Source organism: Benincasa hispida, chromosome 5 (genome assembly GCF_009727055.1).
Source record: "Benincasa hispida cultivar B227 chromosome 5, ASM972705v1, whole genome shotgun sequence".
Lineage (NCBI taxonomy): Eukaryota > Viridiplantae > Streptophyta > Magnoliopsida > Cucurbitales > Cucurbitaceae > Benincasa > Benincasa hispida.
In genome coordinates, this window is record NC_052353.1 from 38,199,313 (window position 1) to 38,217,394 (window position 18,082).

General features: G+C 33.4%; 1 protein-coding gene, 1 long non-coding RNA gene and 1 pseudogene across 2 annotated transcripts; 1 reads left to right on the plus strand and 2 right to left on the minus strand.

Moving 5' to 3' along the window:
* Nucleotides 1–1,179: 1,179 nt before the first annotated feature.
* On the minus strand, nt 1,180–2,707 carry LOC120077709. Its single transcript, XR_005481823.1, has 4 exons — nt 2,682–2,707; nt 2,419–2,490; nt 2,269–2,329; nt 1,180–1,282 (listed from the first exon to the last, which is right to left on the minus strand). It is a non-coding gene; the product is annotated as an uncharacterized LOC120077709 (long non-coding RNA).
* Nucleotides 2,708–5,068: 2,361 nt separating this feature from the next.
* Nucleotides 5,069–9,283, plus strand: LOC120077541 (TIP41-like protein). The gene is made up of 8 exons (XM_039031453.1): nt 5,069–5,276; nt 5,979–6,164; nt 6,621–6,711; nt 6,970–7,083; nt 7,704–7,763; nt 7,864–7,905; nt 8,083–8,211; nt 8,978–9,283. Exons 1-8 carry the CDS (start codon nt 5,137–5,139, stop codon nt 9,086–9,088), a joined length of 873 nt encoding a protein of 290 aa, XP_038887381.1. The 5' UTR covers nt 5,069–5,136; the 3' UTR covers nt 9,089–9,283.
* A 6,214-nt stretch (nt 9,284–15,497) lies between these two features.
* On the minus strand, nt 15,498–17,447 carry LOC120078511 (annotated as a pseudogene).
* Between the last annotated feature and the right edge of the window lie 635 nt (nt 17,448–18,082).

Here is an 18,082-nt window from a genome sequence, read left to right on the forward strand (position 1 = left end):
ATCCCCGGTCAAACCGGGGATTCCCAACCCCAATCGGGGCGGGTCCCCGCAAAGAATTTTGCCAACCCTAGTCAGGGACCATTTTTAAGCTTTATTAAAATTATAAGGATCAAAATTGGACATTTTAAAGTATATGAACTAAAATAGGACAACTATCAAAGTTGTGGGATCAAAATGATATTTTAACGTTTTTTTCTTAATTTTTTGAAAGTTAAAGATATAAATAGAACTTTTTAAAAGTTCCAATGTACTTTTGAAATAAAATACTAACCGATTCTATCTAAAAACTAATGAGTTTTTTTTTTCCTTATTGAAAATTTAGGGGTATTAATGAAACTTTTAAAGTTCAAATGGTGGTACAAAGTTAATTATATGTATTTTTCGATAATTTAAGTTATAAAATGTCTTCCTTCCTACTATTTTATTATATTGTTATTCCTATTATTTGATATTGGTTTGAGTCTCCAACATGTAATATTAAAAATATTAGATTATAAAAAAAATACTCTTGAACTTCGATATTTGTTAAAATCATTCCTATATTTTCAAAGTTGCAATAGTACATATGAACCTTCATGTGAAAATGTGAATATGAAAGGATGTGGTAGTAAAACAAAAAATTTGAACTATCATAACATTTTAGATCATTGTTACATTCTTCAAAGTCTCCATTTCGTTTAAAATTTTAAAGGAGTGTTTTTAGGGAAAGTTTTGAAATATTTATGAGTACTTTTGAAACAAAAGAGAAAGTTCAATAATATACATTTTTTATAATCTAACATTTCACAAAAATATATTCACTTAAAGCTTAGTTTGAAATTGCTTAACTTCCAAAATAATTATTGGAACTGTTGCTTTGAGAAAATGAGTTATGACATGAAATAAAAATAGTATTTGATAAATTTCAATTTTAGGTTTGAAAAAATATAATAATTTAACCTTTTAATATAACATATTGGAGACTAGAAGGGTAGAGGATAACCTCCGATTTCTAAGGAGTAAGACCTTACCAATTACCAATGAGCTAAACTCATTACAAAATGAAAAGTCGTGACAACCTAGTACATCACTCACTAATTTGTCCTACACCCTGATCACTAATTTGTCCAATATGTGTTGTACTGTAAGACCTATACGCGTACTCCGCTGCATCAAATGTTTCATAGGACTTGTCCAATGCCCCTTTGTATCCACCGACTTGTCCATGACATTTGTGTCAGAATAAATAGATCCCTGGGATACGACCAACAAAAGCGACATAGAATTTGTGTTTTCCATCTACCTATAATTTCAGGACATGCATAGTCAAAACGAGTAATCAACGTTGAAGTGAATGGTTTTTTTTTGGGAGTTGGGATGTAGAGGTTATGGTATAAGGGCCCCTTTATACAACCCACTACCTATAAAAAATAACGTATGCAAGTAGGTATGGTAGTTGACACATTATAAATGTCTCTAATGTAATAGTGACTAGGTATTATAGTACATGACATAATTGGATTTTCATGTGCCTAGTTAATTTTCAAAATTCATTGTAAGAAGTTTTTCATGTTATTTAACTTAAAAAGTATATAAGTAAAAACATCAATGTAAATAAAAGTATAGTTATTTCGCTATTTCAAACGTTTATTGCACCATAAATAAAAGTATATTTTCAAATTTATAAACTTATTTTCAAACCTATTTTCAAACATATTTTGAAACGTATTTTGAAACTTATTTCAAACCTATTTTGAAACCTATTTTCAAACTTATTTTCAAACTTATTTTCAAACTTGTGAACTTGTAAAAAAAAAACTTCTCATAAGTGTATTATTTAATACTTCTTAGATTTATTTTAAAAATCACTCAAAACATATTATTATGTTCAAATTATTAAAGTGAACAATTATAATTAATGTTGGATTAATATTTGAAAACTACATAATAATAAGTTTGATATTGTGTTCATAATTATAAATTTGACATTGTGTTCATAATTTAATTTAACATAAATTAATATAATGGAAATAAAACTTGTAATTGAACTAAATTAATTTGATTGAGGATGTAAATTGATACAAACAAAAATTTAGCAATACAATATAATATTTTTCTAATAACTTTGAGTTCGACATATTCTTGTTCAAGAAACAGAGGGGGGAAAATCCCAACATACAAGTTCAAAATACATAACAACGATACATTTGAAGTAAACAGTCCTCAACAAGTATAAGAAAGAAAGAATAGACAGTAATGAAGATCATTCCGAACTTAAAACTTACGAACCTCAAACTAGTTACAAAAGGTATGTTCGATTAGTTTGGGGTATGTTCGATTAGTTTGGGCCCTACACGAAAGAAAAAGAATATGTCGTGTAGACGGTATGTTAATTCGATTCATGAATAAAGAAAGAATAGACGGTAACGAAGATCATACCTTTGTTTATGTTCGGATTGAGCGATAGTGAAGACAGTCCATAAATAGGGGGTAGAATAATCGGTTGACAGCCTAACAAAAACAAGAGAATGTTAGCGACATATCTTAATTCGACTATAAGAAAAGAAGGAGCCTACCTTATAAGTTGAGGTTAGAGGTGGAAAAAGGAAACAAAGTATATTGAAATAGCCGAACAACACATACTAGAATGGAAAATAGATTTAAGAGAAAGTTGAAATGAAAAGGAAGGTTGAGGGACTTACTAACACAGTTTAGAAAAGAGTTTGTGGAGAAGTCTCAAAAAATATGAACACGGATTGGGATATAAGTAGCGCATACAATAAGTAGGGTTGGTGAGGAAGGTTAGGTAAACTTAAGTGCACCTAACTCAATAAATTCAAACAGTAAACCCATATTAAAGAAAGTGAAGTCAAAAGTAAATAAATTAAGTAATGGTCAGGTCACTATTAATTTGGTGGTTGAACTAAAAAATGACATACAACATAATGAAGGCCTCAGCATTTCAAAAAGCCATTTGATTGGAACAAATCCAACTCCAAGCAAACCAAATAAACAGTTTCAACAATTTCAAAGTTGAAATCAATTTTAAAATGTATAAAAATTAAATTCGTTTGAATGCTAAAAAAAAATTAATGGAATAAAGCAAAAAATACATTCACTCAGAAAATAGGTTGAAAGGAAATAAAACTAAAACATAAATCATACTCCAAAGATAAGGAAAAATAGTTTCAAAAACAGTTTCAAACTCATCATCGACCTTACAAGGGAAAAAAAGAGAAAACATACCTGTTCTTAGGTGGATTGACCCCCACCAAGCTCCAATAACACAGTCTGCATTCCCTACCAGGGGTTAACTTGCCTCCAATTTACATGAAAAAGCAAAAGAAAAATGGCAAGAGAGGACACATGATTTAATATTGAAGCAACGAGAAAATCTGGATAAAAAAGTACGGAAGCAGACCAGAACAATAGACAGTAGTTGTAGGAGGAAGAAGAAGATTATAAAAATTATACAGGTTTGCAAGAAAGAAAATCAAACATGCATGAGGAAGAACAAAGACAGATTTAATAACATATAAATTGATAAAAAAAAAATAATAAACTCATTCAAGCAAGTGGAACAATAGACAGTAGGAAAATAAAAACCATCAAGGTTTGCTTTGGACAGTCCAGAATCGGAATCACAAAAAGAACATTCAATAGTCCAGAATTAGAAAATTAAACAACGAAGGAAGAACATCAAACAACTTGAAGGAAGAATATCAAACATGCATGAGGAAGAATAGAGACGGATCTAATAACACATATATAGATAAAAAATTTTTTTATCAAGGTTCTCCTTTGGACAACAGGAATCAGAATAAAAAAAATATGAATAACATCAAACATGTATGAGGAAATCAAGACGAATTTAACGCTAATCGTCAGCGTAGATTAATGTAATTGCAGAAAAAAAAAAAGTAGAACTGAACAAAAAAAACCTAGATCTAACACTAATTGTCATCATAGAAGATGATAATCACAAAAAAAAAAAGTAGATCTGCGCAAAAAAAAAAAAAACCTAGATCTACTATAAAAAAAAACCAAAATATCGTTAGATCTATAACAAAATCGTTCGAAATCATAGAATAGACATACAGAGAAACCAAAAAAACCCAATCAAAATCAAAGAAACGAAGAGACGTATAGAGAAACAAAAAAAAAATACACGGAGGAACCAAAGCAGAGAACGAGTAGATGAAGAGAAATACAACCCATTCTAGTCGGAGAAACGAAAGACATACAACCCATTCCATCCAGAGGGAGAACGAAGAGATCAGACGAAGAAGAGAACCCAAACGGTGGAAGAAAGGAGAAAATGAGGAAAGAGAGAGTGGTGATTAATTACACGTGACAGAAGAGAGAGGGGGTTGAAGAATAGACCTATAAAAATGGGGCGTGAAACGAGAGAAGTAAACGAGGGAGTAAAACGATGGGTTGCCAGTTTCAAATTTCACCACCATCAAACACCAGGTGGACCTTTTAAGCCCACCCAACCCAACTCAAGCCCACCATCAAACAATCCCTTGGTGTATTAAGACCACGTTTACCCCAATAGACTTATTACATCAATGGTAATCCGAAAAGTGGGTCTCATTTGATTATGTTTACATCAATGGTAATCTAAAATGTGGGTCTCATTTTATTATGTTTAGTATTGTTTACTTGTGTTTTGTACCTATACTGACATATCGACTCCAGTTCCAAATTGATTGAGAATTATGAATTTAGATGAATTTGGATTACATTTTTAAGTGCTTAATTTAAAAACAAGTCATTTTGAAGAAAAATTGGAGTATTTGACGACCAATCAAAATAATTTTTGAGGTGTATTTTAAACAAATTTTATCAAAAGAATTTAAATAAAAATGAACTTTTTAAAAAATACTTTTTTCTTAAGTCAAACGATAATGGTAACCGTAAATATGACATTCAAACATTATTAAAAAAAAAAAAAAAAACAAAAAGAGCAGCTTCTCTTCTAGTCTAGGAGGAGACATCATCTCTAGGAAGCCCAAGCCCTATGGTGGACCCACTTCAACCCGACCCGAACCCGACGATCCCATTGTTCGTCAAACCGGCCGAACCGCGAAGCACGAAAGAGGAAGAATTAGAAGGAGCAAGTCGAAGGTCTTTCACCGCCGATTGCGTATTGTAATGGAGGTTGAACCAGACGAGAAGGAATTGAAAGCTGCCGGAGCTCAGCTCCTGCCTGACGGACGGCGAGGTCTCCGCATACATGGTTGGGAGATCGAGACTCACAAGCGCTCCATTCTTACCTCCTCCAATTTCGAGCAGTACTTTCTTCCGCTCTCCCTCTATCAATGATACACCTGTTTCTGTTTTTTGAAAGAATGTTGCGTCGTGCTAAATTGAACTTCTCTACTTCATGAAAGTCTGGAAATGGATTTTGCTATGACATCAAATAGTTTATCCCGCTTTGAAATCCGCTTTTCCCTTTCCTAAATTGAAATTTCTCGTTATCACTATCATTCAAATGCATCGTTAGCCTCAGTTGTGCTCCAGTTTTAATTTCTGAACAAAGATTTATCGGCTTGTGATGGCAGATAATTGTTGACTATGATTTTTTAAAAAATTTAAATTTAAACCTTCAACCGTTGTTTTAATAGCCAAGTGGTAATCTTCGTTCCATGTCCTGTACTCTATTGAGCATTATTTTGAACTACTATTTCTTTAGGTTTTAGGCTTTGAATGATATAATGTTGTTCTTAATCATGAATGGAACGTCCATGGATCATTTCCTATTCAGACAGAAGTATTTTTCTGGGAGGATGTAGTGATCGGTTTTTTAGTTCTATTAGAAATGGAACCGAGGGCGGACAAATTGTTGGAAGTTCTTTTGTTGCTGCTAAAAGTTAATGACTTCCTTTATCCACTGTAGTTTCAATTGAGATAACCCCTAGACATGCACATGCAAGAATCACAAATATGTCATGTAACGGTTGCACTTTGAATAATGTCACTCAATCTGCTTGTAGATGGGAACAGAAACTTCAAACGTCTCACTTGCCAGAGATGGTGTTCGGTGACAGTTTGTTAGTTCTCAAACATATGGAAACGGGAGTTCAAATTTATTTTAATGCCTTTGATGCTCTAACTGGGTGGAAAAAGGAAGCTCTGCCTCCTGTTGAGGTTCCTGCAGCTGCGAAATGGAAATTCAGAAGGTAATAGGAAATTTTTCTTTCTTGTCGATCTAATGAATGGAAAGTATTTACAAATTTACGTCAGTCATAGTTACATTATACATTACTTTTCAATGTTTATAATTTAGTGGCTGGTGAATTTTAAGAGGACTCCATTTGGCTTATATGTCTTAGTCTATAGTAATCTTAGTGAAATCTTGGTAGAAGGACTTATTTCTTTGAAGGGTTGCTAATGCATATTTAATTATCCTCTTTCTTTGTTGGTTCTTGATTGGAAGGCATTTTGTAAGTACTAAGTAGCTCGCTGGGCAGGGGAGCTCTCTTTCCCCGCCCTACGTTGTACCTCCAGTTTTTGTTTTATAATATTTCTGATGTTTCTTATAATATGTATATAGTTCCCACATCTGATGAAAGGTTTTCTTACTTGCTAGATAGAAATATATCTTTGTAGGATCTGACAATTTTATGAATTTGCAGCAAACCTTCCCAGCAGGTGATATTGGATTATGATTATACATTCACTACGCCATATTGTGGAAGTGAAACAATTGAAGCAGATACAGAGAAGGTAGATTCTTTTGCCCTTTATATAATTGGAAGCGGCAGTTTCTGGTTGAGTTGAGTTCTCGAATAGCTTTTGTTGGTTTGGGCATTTTTTGACCCATTAATATTTTTAGCAAGTAATTTTCATACTTATGGCCGTTCCGTTGGTACCTTGAGATTGAGGATCAATTTGAACTGCGAATGTGATTGCAAAGGCATTTAATTTCTAAACTGAAGAATGCAATTGCTGTGTCAGTGACTAGTATTTTCTATTAATGATCAGCGTGGAAGAGAGCAAACATGTGAAGAAAGCATTGGTCTCTGTTGGGAGGACAGCAAGGAGAAAATTGATTTAGTCTCACTCTCACTAAAGGAGCCTATCCTCTTTTATGATGAGGTAGGAAGTATGAAACATGGCAGAGCATATAAATGGAAGTATATACGAACATTTTGTGTATAATTTTTTTTGGGGGCAAAAATCAGTTTATACTCCTTTTGGAGGTTGTATCACCTAAACCTAAAACTAGCAATTTTCTCAATTAAAACTCTAAACTTTCATAAGTGAATAAATTTAAACCTATTTTTGGGGGTAAAAATCAATTTATACTCCTTTTGGAGCCTATCCTCTTATTAGTATGAATATAAGTAGTTTTTCATCTTATTGTCTTTCTCTATTTTTCTCGACTTATTTAAGAAGAATTTTGTGTTCATTTCTTTGCTATTTTAGTAGGATTTTGAGCAAAGAATAATTTATTTAAGTGATTTTGAGTTGAACTGAAATAAACTTACATGAAAATAGTTATAAATCACTATTGGATGGTCTAAATTGATTTACTTGAAAGTTTAGGTTTTAAATAGATACAATTATTATTATGAGATTTTAATTGATACGAGTCTCGAAGTTCTTGGGGGTATAAATTGAATTTTTCACATTTTGTTTTGTTTTGTTTTATTTAAGTCCTCCCTTTGTGGTATATTCTTTCCTCCCCTGATCTAACTGTTCATGGAACTCAACAGGTAATCTTATATGAGGATGAGTTGGCTGACAATGGCATATCACTTTTAACAGTTAAAGTGGTAAGTTACCAAATTATGATGTTACCAGTATGAAAGTAATGTTTTTGCTAAAGTACTATTATATCTCCAGGGACTTACATTTTTTTGTTTGAATTTCTAGAGAGTCATGCCAAGTGGTTGGTTTCTTCTTTTACGTTTCTGGGTAAGTTATCACTCTTGATTTCTTGAATATCTAACCATCATTTTTCTAAGAATTTTTAAACCATTTTCACTCACTTATAGTTATCTTAGCATTTTTTATGAGAGAATGTTAGGACAATTGAAGAACTTTAGTTCTTTGGCTTACCATTTCTTTTCCTCTCTAACTTTGGTTCTACAGCTTAGAGTTGATGGAGTGCTTATGAGATTGAGGGACACTCGTATGCATTGCATATTTAGCAACAGTGAAAATCCAATAATTCTTCGAGAAACTTGCTGGAGAGAGGCTACGTTTCAAGCTCTCTCTGAAGTAAGAGTTCATTGGCTATTGCATGCTAAGGTTTGCTTGTGTTGGGGAAAGATGTTAAACTCAAAATAGAAAATACTAATCCTTCGGAACTTTTATTTTCCTGTGCCCCAAGGGATAACCCCTTTGGCAAGGGCTTGGAATCTCTTGGTTATACCAGCTTAGAGGTCCTAAGTTCAAGCTTTTGAGTGAGATTAATAAAAAAAAAAAAAAAAAAAAATCTTTAATGTCTCCTAGTTCTGGATCTTGGGGAGGGGCCAGGTGCCAGGTGCCGTAGGTATAGGGTAACAAAACTCCAATTCTTGGTTATATATGTAATAAAAAAATCAGCATGTGTAAAATATTAGCTTGAAAAGGAATATAATGTACGTGCTCAAGCTTTGTTAAAAAAAATTCTCTGTGATGTTGGAAACGTTATCTTCAGAACTCAAACTCATTTAGGTACAAGAAACTTTTATGCCCATGGATGTGTAGTGTTATGTACCGAATTATCAAAAGTTAATTTAGAAACTTGCTTAAGCATCAGTTAGTATCATTTTACATATAGTTTTTATTTGATTTTGATTCCAAAATCAGAATATTATGCATTAGACAAGACTGAGAAAAAAGAAATACTGGAATGCATGTTATAGGAGCAAATAGTAAAATTATTCTCGCTACAACAGTCTCCATATCTTCTTCCTAAAAAGCTCATATTTTCAGTTGTCTTGTTCAATTTGATGATGTTTTTATCCATGAACGTTATCTGAATCGATGAATTGATATGCAGAAAGGATACCCGTCTGATTCTGCAGCCTATAGCGATCCGAGTGTCATCTGTGACAAACTCCAGATCATTATGCAAAAGAATCAAAAGCTTAGAGTCTCTGGTAAATTATGATCTTGTAAATTGATACCACATCATTCTAGTTGATTAGCATTTCCTCATGTATGTTGGTGCTGAAGTTTTTCACTTATAACATTTATTCCATAAGTTGTTTGCATCTTTTTTCTAGGCATAATGTTGTGGAAACTGGAAAAGCACATAACATTAGGTAAAGGATAATGGAAAATACCTCTATTTCCCCCCTCCAAACTTGCATAATTTTAAAAGACTACTCTAGGAAGCATTTCCAATCAAACTATGAATAGAAAATCTTAGGCATCTATCTAGTTGGATCAGAATCGAGTAGTCAATTCATAGGCCAAACCCATGGCTTAATCAACTAACTAGATTTATATTTATTTATTTATTCAGTTTGGTCATGTCATTATTGTTTAGTTAGGTCACAAACTTTTCCAATGTCACTAGGAATGATATTTGCGTACTTTTATAGAACAACCTAACTGGAAAAAAAAAAAAGAGGTGAATAAGTAACTAATCAAGAGTTCAAAAATTTACATCCTCATCATTCTCTGTTAAAAGTAAAAAAAGAGTCATATTTATGCGACCTGAAACTACATTTCGGTTATTTTAAAAAAGAATAACTACCTTCCTATTGGTGCTTATGGAATTCTAATATTTATGCTAAAATTGTCTAAGCAAACATGACAAAATCAAAGATTGCTATAGTCACACATGTATAAGTGGGATGGGGAAAAAATAATAATTAAAGAACAGATATATGCCTGGTTCAACTTTTCTCCCGTTGCACTATAATTGTTTTTTGGGTTGTAATATAAATTAGTGTTTCTGACTGTGTATGCATAGTAGGAGAAATTGTTGCGATAGTATGGTCACCACTTTTGTAGCGGTTTGACTCACCTGACTTGCATGTGTCTTAATGGTTTTTGGAGAAAAGGTGATCTACTAAAAAAAAAATTGCACACCGGTGTGGTACTTGCCATATCGTTTTCAATGCTTAAGTTTGTCCAAATATTTTTCGATGTAGCAGGAATTTAGAGAATAAGAGTGAACGTAGCTTTCAATTGGTGTAAAGGAAATATTTATTAGAGGGTTTGACTTTGACCCATCCTCGGATTTGGAATGGAGAACGGAAACAAGATAACCAAGGGGTTATTGGGTCTTGCAAGCCCCATAAAGTGGGAAGCACCTCGACCCGTTAGGTCTTTGGTTACGCCTTGGGGCCCAAATTCCTGTTAATCTCAAGATGGGTCTAGATTGGGCCTAACCTACCTCGATCTTATCCCTTGGTTTCATCTTCCTTTTTGAGCTTGTTCCTGAGGTCTAAACTGCCAGTAACATTAGCTTCCACTCCCTAGTTGAGATTCATGATTTAGCCTTTGACGGTCTTAGGTTGGAGTTGTACATTCGGTGCTCAATTTGGAAGTATTATCCTTTGTTGATGTTTAGTTCAAGATATGATATAAGGGCAGTTCTCAGATTATTCTTGGGATGACTCATCAAACCCATTGGTCGATTTTAGGCTTTCTTTAGTTTAAAAGGCTTGAGGGTTGTTCTTAGATTATTTTTGGTATGACGTGTCAAACCTGTTGAGCTTATTTTGAATTTTGGTTAAAAAAACTCTAGGGAAGCTTCCAAATTATCCATGAAATGATCCGTCAATCCCGTTGGGTTGATTTTTGGCTTTACTTGGTTTAAAATGCTTTAGGGTAGTCCCTACATTTCTTTTTGAATGACCCACTAAACCCAATTAGCCAATTTTGGGCTTGGATATAGTGTGAAATTCTTCCAGTATTTTTTTGGAGAATGATTTAGCCACTAGGTGACCATTATTGGCCACGTGTCACACTATAATTTGTTAGATGGTAGACTAGGGTTGTTTTGGGGTTCTTTTTAAATTATTTTTTTTTAATGCTATTTCACTCTCTCTGTCCATGACCAATGAGGGTAGCCACAGTGTTCATTGAACTTCTCCTGAAAGGGAGAAGTCTTATCCTAGTGAGTGAAATTCTAGCGCCACATACTATGTTATCTTCACCTGAGCTTTGAACAAGTAACTTATGCACCTATTGGGGTTTTGCCATTCTCGATGACTGGTGCTCAACTTGAGTAGATATGGTACCAATATGGCGTCCCTAAAAGCAAGTTCTGATGAAAATATAGACAATCCTTCCACGAAGTGACTTTCTATTTGACTATGTATCACTTTGGGGTTCGTCTTCTCCATCCTTTTTTTTCTTTGGAATTTCTTAGCTTTAGTCTAACTCTTGTTCAAATTTTCCTAATGGGTGGAGTCACCTCATCTGTAGCCACTCGCTTTGGTAACAATATAAAGATGGATCTCCCATGGCCATTTCCACTTTTTTGTCTCTTTAGATTTTTGAAATATGCTACATTCATCCCAACTCCAAAGACTGTTCAATCGAGATGATGACTTAGTTGTTCTTTAAGAATGCTGTGAAACTGTAGATTGTATTAGAAATAATCATCAATAACAGAGATAGGAGATTCACTAGAACATTTTGAAGAGAGTTATTTAGACTTTTGCTCTCTAAGCTGACTATCTTTTCTAGCTACCACTGCTAAATAGATGGCCAGACAGAGCGGTTCAATAGTATGCTCGAAGAGTACTTGGGCGACTTCATCAATGCTCGATAGAAAAATGAGTCAAAATACTTGACATTGCATAGTTCAATTTCAATTGTTGGAAGAGTTCATCATCTGGAAAGACCCCATTGAAATAGTATGTGAAAGGAAATTGCTTATGCCCCATGTTGTTGACCACCTACATGCCGAGAAGGGCCACCAAACCTGGAACTGGCTCGACCTACCTAGAAAAGGCGTTGGACTGAATGAATCAGTGGACAGGCCTGAAGCGATGACCATTTCAGTTCTAAGTTGGGGACCAAGTGTTGACAAGTTGAGGCTTGAGCAATTTCGTTTTTGGGGCAATTGAGATGAATGACTTAAGGTCATGCAGAAAGTGGAAAAAGCACCCTACAGGTTCAACTTCCTTCTTGGATGAGGATCCACCCGATCATTCATGTAAGCAACTTAAAGCCCATCATTAGACACCGAAGATTTTGTTCAAAATGGAAATTTCATGTCTTTTGGTCACAATGAAGAATACTTTTGTAGTTTCACGTCTTCTGGTCACAATGAAGAACATTTCGTAAAAGGAATATTAGTCGAAACAACCCGTCGAGCTGGGAACATGTGTATAGATTTGAAAGAGTTCCTAGTGAAGTGGAAAGGACTCCTAGATGTAAAGATTAGCTAGGAGTGGACTAAAGTGGAAAGATCGGTGCTACTAATCTTTCTTATTTTTAAGTAAGAATATATATTAAAAGAAAATAAACGATACCATATCTTTTTTCTTTTTTCTTTTTTTTTATGCCAGTTACACTATCAAGAGATCCAATGTCAAGTCAACTTCCCTTTGAATTGAACTTGCTCAAGTTGGAAGAGTATCCTTGGAGAGGTGCCAATAACAAATTTTTTTTTTTTTTTGGAGGAACTTTGGTACACTAGGACGAATTCTAGCCGCATCTTTGCTCAGTTCGAGGGTAAGAAAGATTAAGCTTGTTTATCCATCATGACTTCCATTCCAAGTTTGTAAGCATTCATTATTGGGGAAAGAAAGAAAAAAGAAAAAAAAAAATCTCTTTATCACATCTTCCCTTAACCTATTATGAGGAATGGAAGGAATAATCTTGGCTTCTTCTTCTAGGAACCCTGCCTTAATTTTCTCCTCATTCTACTTTCCTTAACATTCCATTAAATATAATACAGTTCTATCTTTTATACTGCCTGAAACATGGCAAGGTTTATTGTTACCCTCTCGAAAGAGTCATGGTTCGTTCTTAAAGTTGACGCTTAAGTCATTCCATACTCTGAAATGACAATCTTTCTTAAACAAATCACGTTCCCAAAGAATGCTCTGCCAAGCATACGAAGGGTCGTTTCCAACTTGTGATGTGAGATAGTTCTCGCTGTGCAAATCTCTCTTGAAGGGCCATTTACAAGAGATTGTCAGGATTCTTTAATGATCTCTAGCTTTGCTTACCTAATATTTGGGCGAACAAACTTAAATTTCTAAAGTCAAGGCCTTGGCCTTGGCCTTTTTTTATGCACGAGTAATTTCAGTTCTGTCAGTGAATCTTTCTAGTTTCTTAATTTGCATCCCACCAAAAGTTAGCACAAGTCGCATTTAAATCATGACACAAACTAACAATGAGTTGAAAAGAAGTCATTGTATAAGTTGGAATGGCTTGTGCAACAACTTTTATATGAAAATCTCCTTACCTCCCACATGGAGTTTCTCCTTCCAACCTTATATGACCTGACCTTCTAGAGCCTCTCCTGGATAGCTTTAAAGATCTCACATTTATTTCAAGTACTTGGCGGTAGACGTATGCAATACTTGAAGCTCGTCAGTTATAAATGTCCTCATTTCCTCGCATATATTTTTACCAACCATAAATAACATTTACTTGTCGCAATATATCACTTGCCTAGATGTTGCATAATCTTGAAGAATGGCTTTAATCGTTTTGCAATCCTTGTGGGTAGCCTTAGAAACCAATAAGTTGTCATTTGCATATAAAACAAGTGAGTAATAGGATCATATATGTTAAGGGTTGCTGATAAGCCTTTTGTACATGGTTGAAATTAATAAAGAGATGAAGGGTCTCTCTCGAAGAGGAAGATGTGGAGTAAAGCTATTGTGTCAAAGTTCTATTAATCGAAGTTGAGAAAGATACCAATTCTACACAATCTGTAACAAAGTTGATCTACCTATTTGAAAATCCCAATTTATCCATCACTTAGCTCCATTCTACTTGGTCATACACCTTTCTCATGTCTAATTTCATTCCAACATCGCTTCTCCGTCGATGATCGTTTTATCATATATCTGATGCACTAGGACAATGCTAATTGTGAGGGTGAAATAATTGAATCAGAACGCTTTTGGGTCGATTTACAATGAGTTTAGATATGATCTTGTACACATTACAGAGGCTTAATAGGGTGGAAATCTTCCATACGCCTAGGCACTGCAATCTTGGGAATTAGCAGAATCTATTTTCCATTCTAATTTCCATATACAAGTTCATTGACTACCCTAAAAGTTTGGTTAAATAAGGCCAACCCTTTTTTTATTTAAAAAAAATAGAAATTAACAATTATGGGTAAATTTAAGGGTATTTAATTTTATTTCTTAAACAAGAAAGTGGCTAGAATAAATATATTCGCTTTTCTTTTTGGAAAAAACGATATTCTTTTTAATTGAAGTTGTTAAACCAATTAAGTATAAAGAATTATATGTCAGTTTCAAAACAAAAAACAGTGCAAGATGATGAAAATGTCGTTAAAAGTTATATTTTTAGCTAACATGAGTATAATTTAACTAGTTAGAGCATTATATATTTTTTTTTTTACTAAAATGTTAGATGTCAAATTCTCACTACATGATGTTTAACTAAAAAAAATTTGGAATTTACAAACATTTTTAGATTAATTAGTGATTTTTTCATGAACAATCTTTTGTGGTATTGGATTTCTTTTTATAGTGAAAATGCCATAGAGTGGGAATCAGGATAATTATTTTAAATAATAAAACTGTTGAAAATATTTACAAATAATAGTAAAACATCATAGTTTATTTATGATAGATCGTGAAAGATCTAGATAGACACAGATAGTAGTCTATCGTAGATAGACAGTGAAATTTTGTTATATTTGTAACATGTTTTTGTTTATTTTCTTATATTTGAAAACATCCTTTTTTTTTCAAGAAGATTTATGGTATGTTTAGGATGCATTGTCGTCTAATTTAAAAAATAAGTCATTTTGGAAGAAATTGGAGTGTTTGACAACCACTCAAAATAACTTTTGAAGTGTATTTTCAACAATTTAGTCATACGTGTTTAAATAAAAATGAATTTTTCAAAAACACTTTTTTCTTAAGTCAATCCAAACAGATCATTTGAAAATGGAACCAGTTCGTAAATCACACTTAATAATTACTACATCTAAACAAAAGGGAGATAATTTGAAATAAAAGAGAGACATGTATATTGCTTTGTACTTTGCAAATTGGAGGGTGAAATTAGAGCCAAGATTTAAAAAAGCATCATGGGTTAACCTAAAATTTAAATATATTACGCGTTTCTTTGACATCGTGAGTTTGATAAATGACTTAGAAAGAAGAAATAAATTCAATTCATGATAACTGCTTACCTAAAATTTAAATGTATTACGAGTTTATTTGACGCTCAAATGTTTAAGGTTAGGTGGGTTGTCCTATAAATTTCGTCAAGGTGTGTGGAAGCTAAATCATATATTATATTTTACATCACAATACAAAAATGAATATTCAAACTTTGACCTTTTAGAAAGCCAAGACACTTGTTTATTGAACTATGTTCATTTTTTCCTTCGAGTACAATAGGGGTAAAAGGATTCAAACCATAGATCTCTGGATCACTAACACGTACTATATAGTAGTTGAACAATTCATATTGACAGCTACGTTTACATTTACTTAAAACTATGAGTAAGAAGATTATTATATTTTAATGTTAAACGAGTTAAACTATGCTTATACATCAAATCATGTGTTATATATTTTAATATTTTTCCACATTTTGCCTCGGATATTTGAACTAAAAATCTCCCTCTACTAAAAAAAAGTGATTATCATCCATTGTTTTCATATCGCCTACCACAACAGAATTTGAGAAGAAAAAAGAGCTATGGCTGTACTGAGTACTCCTATAGTATTTGCATATTTTGTTGTCTCCATTTCCATGCCACCATTGAGATTCATCCATGGCCATTTCATTCCACAATAGATCAAAATAGCACATAAGAAAAGAAACCCCACTTCCAAACTCGAATTAGAAATCGAAACTCCCAATTATTAAGGCCCCGTTTAGTAACCATTTGGTTTTTGGTTTTCAGTTTTTGAAAATCAAATCTATAAACACTCATTCCACTTCTAAATTTCTTACTTTGTTATCCACTTTCTACCGATATTTTCAAAAGCGAAACCGAATTTTAAAAATTAAAGACTTGTTTTTCGTTTTTAGAGTGACTAAGAATTCAACTCTTTTACTTAAAAGATAAAACCACGATAAGAAATTGAGAAGAAATAAGCTTAGTTTTTTAAAAACCAAAAACTAAAAACCAAATAGTTACCAAACGGGGCCTAAAGCTTTAAATTCAAATCTAGTTTCATCGGTGGCTCTGTTTGCTGTTGTGTGTTCAACCGGAAACTCCCTGGCCAAGTTAAGTCCATCAATTCATCCTCCAACAAGGGACGGCCGTGCTGGCGCCGGCGTTGTCGAACCTTGCAACTGTAGCAGCAGATCCTCCATGGCTATGGGGTTCTCTATTTGGCCTCTGCAGAAGAAGGGAATGAGGCTTAACACACAAAGATCTAACCATTAAATTAGCAGCATTATTCATTAATGGTGGCAAACCCATCATGGCCATTATTCTTTGGAACTGGTATCTTCTTGCTGCTCCTCTCTCCCTTTTGTGAGCATTTTGGTGGCCTCCCAATGCTTGTGAGCTATAAAATTTCCTCATACAAAAGTTACAAGAAAACATTTTTGCAGTTGAATTGTTTGGCTTGTTCATCAATGGCTGAGAATCAGAATCTATGCCATTTGAGAGCTGCAAATTCCCACCCAAGCTCAGATTCAGCCACCCTTTTGCAAGATTTTCATTTGCTATTGATTCATTTCTATTGATTTTGGTGGAACTTGATTCATCTGGCTTTTGGGAATCTGTTAATTCTGCTGTTTCTTCATTATCTTCCATCACTTTCCTTGAGAAAAGTAGGGAGTTTGGGTATGGGTATGAGAATGAGGAGAGATCTTAGAGAGTGAATTTGGATATATCTTTGTTTTGTTGGCCTTAAAAATTGGCCTTTTTTGTCTGGTTTCTATTTGGTTTTTGCCCCACTTAGTCAGGCTTGGTCTTGAGGAGACATTGGATTATGTAATTAAAGTTTGTTGCTTTGCTTACTTTTTTTTCCCTTGGCCTTATTCTCTCCAAAGTTGGCATTGAAACTTTTTAGATAGAACTCTCGTTTTTGGAGTGACACACCTATAAAGTTGACAATACCAAATAATATGACAACAATGGTCAAATCATGATCTTTGAATATGTTTCAGTTGCCTGCCATTTTTCATTCACATCCATATCATTTTGGGGCATCTAAGTTTAAGGAATAGGAATTAGAATAACTTCACTTCCTATTTGATGCAAGCCGTTTTTGGACTCTATTATGACTGTAAGAATATCGATTTAATGACTTATTAGTTTCTAAACAACTCTTCAAACTTAACTTTCAAAACTAAACAACTCCACTCCCGACGTCAAGTTTTCCTTTTGAGCTTGCATTTCAGTACGCAAGAAGAATGGATTTTTTTTAATTGTATTTTTTCCCTAAATATAATTATATCAAAGTTCTCGTAAAGAATCTAAAAAATTATAAGAGATATGAACAATCTTTGAGCTTGAGAAAGAGTGGCTAAGTTGCCTTTTCAATCAATTTTAAATCACTACTTCGTTACTGAGCTAATTCAATGCAAGTTACATCGAATCCAAGCCTTACCTCAAATATATTCGTCAGTATGAATTGAGATAAATATCTTAGTAAAAATTATTGCGTTTAAATTACAAAGTTTTGAAATTTAATGATTTTGTCCAACATGTCCTAAAATCTTATAAATCTTATAAAGTGTCTAACATATCTAAATATAGACAACTTGTAAGAAACTATTCTTAAAAGCCATTCATTTATATAATAAACCAAACCAAAACCAAAGGAAAAAAAGTACAACTAATTTTTTAAAAAGGGTTATCAATTTAGATTCTTTCTTTTATCTCATTTAAAGATTAAAGATGTGGATTAACACAAGAGAGAGAGAGAGAAGGGAAGGAAAAAAAATGGTAACTTTGTGCTAAAAAATAGAGCAAAATTGGTTGCTATCTTGATCTATGCCTTTTGTAATT

Excerpts from the sequence above, each read along its gene's own strand:
- LOC120077541 (XM_039031453.1), top strand. The coding sequence starts at position 5,137 with ATGGAGGTTGAACCAGACGAGAAGGAATTGAAAGCTGCCGGAGCTCAG. Across the intron at positions 5,277-5,978 it reads ACCTCCTCCAATTTCGAGCA|ATGGGAACAGAAACTTCAAA; the intron begins GTACTTTCTTCC and ends ATCTGCTTGTAG. Across the intron at positions 7,764-7,863 it reads CACTTTTAACAGTTAAAGTG|AGAGTCATGCCAAGTGGTTG; the intron begins GTAAGTTACCAA and ends TTGAATTTCTAG.